Genomic DNA, 5365 nt, shown 5'->3' on the forward strand with positions numbered 1-5365 from the left:
AATCCATTAGAGCATCTTCAACATAGGCGCTAAAAGTAGCCCGCGCTGAAAAAAACGTCAATTTAGCGCGGAGCATCTCCAACAGACGCTGCAAAAGCCAGCACGCTGTAAAATCCATCCAGCGCGCTGGGAATTTCTGCATCGCACGCGGGATATTTGGTGCGCGGCATACAGCGCGCTGGACAATTTGAAGCGCGAAGACGAACTGCTCCGCTTCCTCTGCTCGTCCCGCCTCGAGCTCGCCGCTGTAGGGGCTGCAACGCGCCGCCGCCGGCCGCGGCCACTCCTATGCGTTCTCGTATCTGTTCGTCCTAGCACGGGGCGGAGCCGATGCTGCCCTTCTACTCGCCGGCTGCAGCTCGCCGCCTCGAGTTCGCTGGCCAGGAGCGCGTGCCGGCCGGGAGCCGCCGTTGCCCTTCTGCTAGCTTGCTCCAAGGATTAAGGGAAGCTAGCTAGCTCACATTTGCGATTCACAGCAAGCTAGCTCAGGTGCGGTGGCCGGCGGAAGATGATTTGCAAGGTCAGCAAGCTAGCTTGCTCCAACCATTGGGGACCCAATTGCGTTTTTGTTTTGATCAGATGGACTTATTTGTAAATGTTTAGGGACCTGTTTGTTGTAGATATATTTGTGGCGCTTTATTTTTTAGTGTGTCTGTTGGACTGCTGCGCGCTGTCCTTTGCGCGCTATATTTTTGTGCCTTTGCTGGACTGAATCGGCCACGGCGCGCTAAAATTACTAAAATGACGCTGTAAAATTATTTTAGCGCGCCGTTTTTTGGGCTTCTGTTGGAGATGCTCTTAGACTAGCCACAATGGATAGTAACATAGAGTAGTAACATTGCCCATGTTACTACTCTATGTTACTACCCCTATAGTGGGGAGTAAAACATATATGTGGTAACATGCAACACTTCATTTATTAGACTATAGACTCATCTTGCCTTGATATGTGTGATGTTACTCATACTAGTAGTAACTAGTTATGTTACCACATGTCTCTCTTTCTTCATTTATTACTTGCCACATCATCTATTTTATCTAGATATATGTGATGTTACTACCTATGTTACTCCCATTGTGGGTAGTTTTAGTAACCAGACCACACGTGTTGGAAAGGCTCCGACACACATCAAACTTTCACCGCACGTCAACTGTTAGCGGCTAGTGAACCGGCCAATGTAAGCTCGGTTCATGGATCCACCCCTAGTGCTACTACTGTACATTTGACCAAACAGATCGGCAGGATCGAGGTTCGCCCCAGCGCCGCGCCCACCGGCACCGGCCACCGCGGCAACGGCATGCAGGATGGCAGGACGCCCACCCTCCCGGTCCAAGCTTAGGTACGTAGCTTTACATCCAGCCAGGTCACCCATGGGCCACGGCCTGCGGAGGCCGGCATGGACGGAGCAATCAGCAGCTCCCGTTGTGTACGTACGTCGACACGTACGAAAGCTACCAAGGAAGTATGTCGCGGCGATGTATGCCGTACGTTGGCCGGCTAGGACCGGTGGCGGTCGGCGTCTGGCGTGGCGACAGGTGGCGCCTCGAAGGGGGCCAGCCGGTTGTCGCCGAGGCGAGAGCGGTAGGCCGCCTTCTTGTACTCTCCCCATGTGAAGTCCCTGTAGAGGGGCAAGCTCTGCGTCCCCGCCAGCAGCTGCGGCAGCGGTGCAATCCTCTGCGCCAGCGGTGGCCCGCCGAAGTAGATCATCGACACGCGGGACTTGAGCCCGTTGCCGGCCACCACCCGGTGCCGCACGCTCCTCAGCCTCCCGTTCGTCAGAACCTGCACCGACCCCGGCCGATTCGTTAATTATTGTTCCTGCTGCCGCCGTACGCCGGTCGTCGTCGGTCCGTCCGCCGGTGCATGGGATGAGCCTGAGGGAATGTGTGTACCTGGAGGGAGTCGCCGACGTTGACGAAGAAGGCGTCGCGGTTGGGCGGGACGGACACCCAGCGCCCGTCGTGGAGCGCGACCTGGAGCCCGGGCGTGCCGTTGGAGTGCAGGATGGACACCAGCTGCGGGTCCGTGTGCTCGCCGAACCCGGTGACGCTGCAGTTGGGCGGCAGCCCCTGCAGCAGCGGGCACGGCGGGTAGTGGTTCACCCGGAACACCTGGTCGCTCGCCACGTCGCCCGTCACCATGTCCGCCAGCGCGCCCCGCGGCGACACGCCCAGCCCCTCCGCCACCATCTCCAGCACCGTCCTCGCCAGCCCGCGCATGGCGCCCACGTACGCGTTGATCGCGTCCCTCAGCGCGGTCGACGGCGCCGGGGAGGCCTTGGAGAGCGTGTCGCGCTCGATGGCGAGGAGGAGGTACTCCACCCACCCCATGTCGCCATTGCGGCCGATGCGCTTGCTGCCGTACCCGAACGGGTCGGCGGGGCCCGACGCGTCCTTCTCCGCCTGCGACGACGCGAAGAACCGGACGGCCTCGGCCTCCAGCCGGTCCACCACGCCCGCCGGCACGCCGTGGTTCACGACGCTGAAGAACCCGAAGCGCTCGCACGCGCGCACCACGTCCGCCGCCGCGTCGGGGCCGGACAGGTCCACGGCCGGGACGCCCGAGAAGCTCTCCCACGGCTCCGGCGGCCTCAGCAGCGTGATCTGCTCCAGCGCCGCGGGCTTCGCGAGGACCACCATTGCCAAGAAACAGAGCAGAGCTGGGCCAAGCAAATAAGCAGAGCAGAGCGAGCGACCAATCCCTGAACCGAACAAGCAGGGCCGTACAAGCTACAACGATTGTAACAGTGGCGCACTGCTGATGAGAGCTCGAGCTGTGGTGGTGCACGAGTGGGAGATGGGGAGTGAGGAAGGCGTTCATGGCGCGTACGTATATATAGTGGTGGCGGGGGGGAGGAGGTCGCCGATGACTCGAGGTGGCAGTGGCGGTTGCCAGTGGGCGCGCGGGGGGGCGAAGAGGCGGCGACGTACGTACGCGGCGGGAATGTGGGTAGAGAAACGAATGGGAGGGAATGGACAACGTTGGTAGGAGCTGTTCACCCCGTGTCGTGTGGGTGCACGCATCGATCGACTGACCTGTCTCGACTGCCTTTTCCGTATTGAGTGAGCCCGGAGTTGCCGCCAACTGAATCCCGGGCGTGGCGATTAGCCGGGAGGGGCGACGTGTGCCGATGCCATCCGCCGGTGCGCTGGGGTCCGGGAATGAGGAGGGTGATGGGTGCTGTGGCCGATGCTACGCTGCTCAATCATGCATGGACCGACGGACGGTGTTCCTGTACGCACCCCTGTGTTTCTTTTCCAACTCGTGCTCATATACGAAGCCTGTCGTCAAGGGCTTCCTATCTTCTTCTTCTTTCTATTCCTATTCCCGGTTAGGGGCATCCCCAACCCGAACCCTCAAACCGCCCGCATACGTCTAAACTCCAAATCGTACAGTCCGGACATGTTGTGTCATCCAACGCAAGTTTGTATACAACCAGCACCGACGCACCCACTCGCCTTTTATGATGGTGGCGTCCACCCCAAACCCGTCTGTAGGCAGGTACACTCCCCATGCCGACGTCGTCCATGGCGGTCACCACGCCCGGTAGGTGTTCGGTCAAATACCATTGAGTTTATTTTCGAACGCCATGTTGTTTCTTAGAGTAAATAGCGGGGTACTTGACCATGAATGATGAGTTGTTGTGTGATGTGTGGTTGGCCGATTTCGTAGGCAGGAGCAGATGGGGGCCCTTCTAGCAGCGTGTGCATAATTCGTTTCACGCGTGAAAGCACATTGCGACCTATGACATGCACGTCATCCATGATCGCAATGTGAGGTCGTTATTGTAGCGTTGGTACGCCATCCAGACCAACCTCACCAAATTTTGTGGCGCGGTTGATATGCTGGAGGCAAGGTGGTCATTGCGCGTGGCAGCCGAGGAGATCGTAAGTTTTGCTTCTTCTTGCTCAACCTGTCGATTGAATCATTTATTCACTCAATGTTGCTCTACGCATTGTGTAGCCTGTACGCGCAATTATGATATACCATAGGATAGAGGGACGGCCATTTAGGTACATACACCGGTGGATAAAGTTGAAGGGGCAGTATGTATGGGACGACATGATTCGTTCATGAAAAACTTGTTGAACATCTAATCTCGCTTAATTTGAACTATTATTATGCTAGAGTTATTTGCATGGTATGTACGGATGATTTGTGTTGTTTTCTATCTAAATTTGATGTTTGCATGAATTCCGTCCGGTTAGCTGAAACCCGGCTTGAAATGTATGCGGCAGTGTTGGATGACTGCGTCCCACATCCATGTCCGCGGACTGGTCTCCTGTCCGTGAACAGATACCGAAGAAAATTTGTAGGTCAACGTTAAAGATGTCCATAATAAGCTTTTTCAGAAGGAGCGTTCACAAACGGCAGCATTTAAAGAAGACCGGAGTTGCGAGCTTCAAATTTGACGAAGCCGCTTCTCACAGGTCACAACGCGGACCCTCAACATATATTAACTATGGCCATCTTTAACGCAGACCCTTAAACCGTCCGCAACTATTTGAATCGTGCGGCCCGAACGTGTTTTGCAACCCAACGTGGGCCTGTATCCGTCTGCGGGCCGGTCCAGACTTCCCGCAAATCAGAAGCAAGCGGGGGACAAGGGGCGCGGGAGTCCAGACCACTGCCACGCACACATCCGACAACCCTGGCCCAACCATAAACACTTTCCTCTCTTGTGCCCTTTCCAATCTTGAGCAGTGCTTTATGGAAGCGGAGGCTACTCTTCCCCTTCCGCTAAATAAGCATATCTTCCGGGGCTCACGGCGGTCCAGTGAGCTTGCCTTCAGGGAAGACATGTCGTGGGAATGGAGCTCCGCTGCGGCCGACGATATACTAGGTTAGAATAGCAGGATAGTCCGGCATAGTTAGTTGAAATATGTCTGAAATGTAAATGTTTTCATTCGGTTTATATGAAAATCATCCGGTTTTATGTAATTTGTCCGGTTTGTTGAAACGTGGTTTGAATTGTATGAGGCTACAGTTGGATGGATGGCTCCCGCATCAGGTGTCCGCGGACTGGTCCCCCAGTCCACGGACAGATGCGTGTGGTAAGCTGAGAGTACAACCATCATCCTAACCCTTCAATGAGAGGTTAGTTCTCAAGGTTTTGCTACTGCTCACTTGAACTTTTAGTCGACAAGGTAACCCATAGGGTTAATTAAGTTGTTGCTTCAGATTCGTATATGGAAAAGTTGTTTCTATATCTTGGTATAATTATATTTTAAATTCTCTTGTTTTCAACTTAGTGGGTACCATACTTAAATTATTGCAAATTAATCAAACAAGATTTGTACACAATGGACATACTGGAATGGTCTTATGGCATGACTACGTTCATCGTCATTGGACTAGATCTCA

General features: G+C 55.1%; 1 protein-coding gene across 1 annotated transcript; it reads right to left on the minus strand.

Moving 5' to 3' along the window:
- Nucleotides 1-960: 960 nt before the first annotated feature.
- Nucleotides 961-2866, minus strand: LOC109785020 (gibberellin 2-beta-dioxygenase 3). Its single transcript, XM_020343630.4, has 2 exons — nt 1894-2866; nt 961-1783 (listed from the first exon to the last, which is right to left on the minus strand). The coding sequence occupies exons 1-2, from the start codon at nt 2638-2640 to the stop codon at nt 1499-1501; spliced, it is 1032 nt and encodes a 343-aa protein (XP_020199219.1). The 5' UTR covers nt 2641-2866; the 3' UTR covers nt 961-1498.
- Nucleotides 2867-5365: the final 2499 nt, after the last annotated feature.

The sequence above is a fragment of the Aegilops tauschii genome, chromosome 1 (assembly GCF_002575655.3).
Source record: "Aegilops tauschii subsp. strangulata cultivar AL8/78 chromosome 1, Aet v6.0, whole genome shotgun sequence".
Lineage (NCBI taxonomy): Eukaryota > Viridiplantae > Streptophyta > Magnoliopsida > Poales > Poaceae > Aegilops > Aegilops tauschii.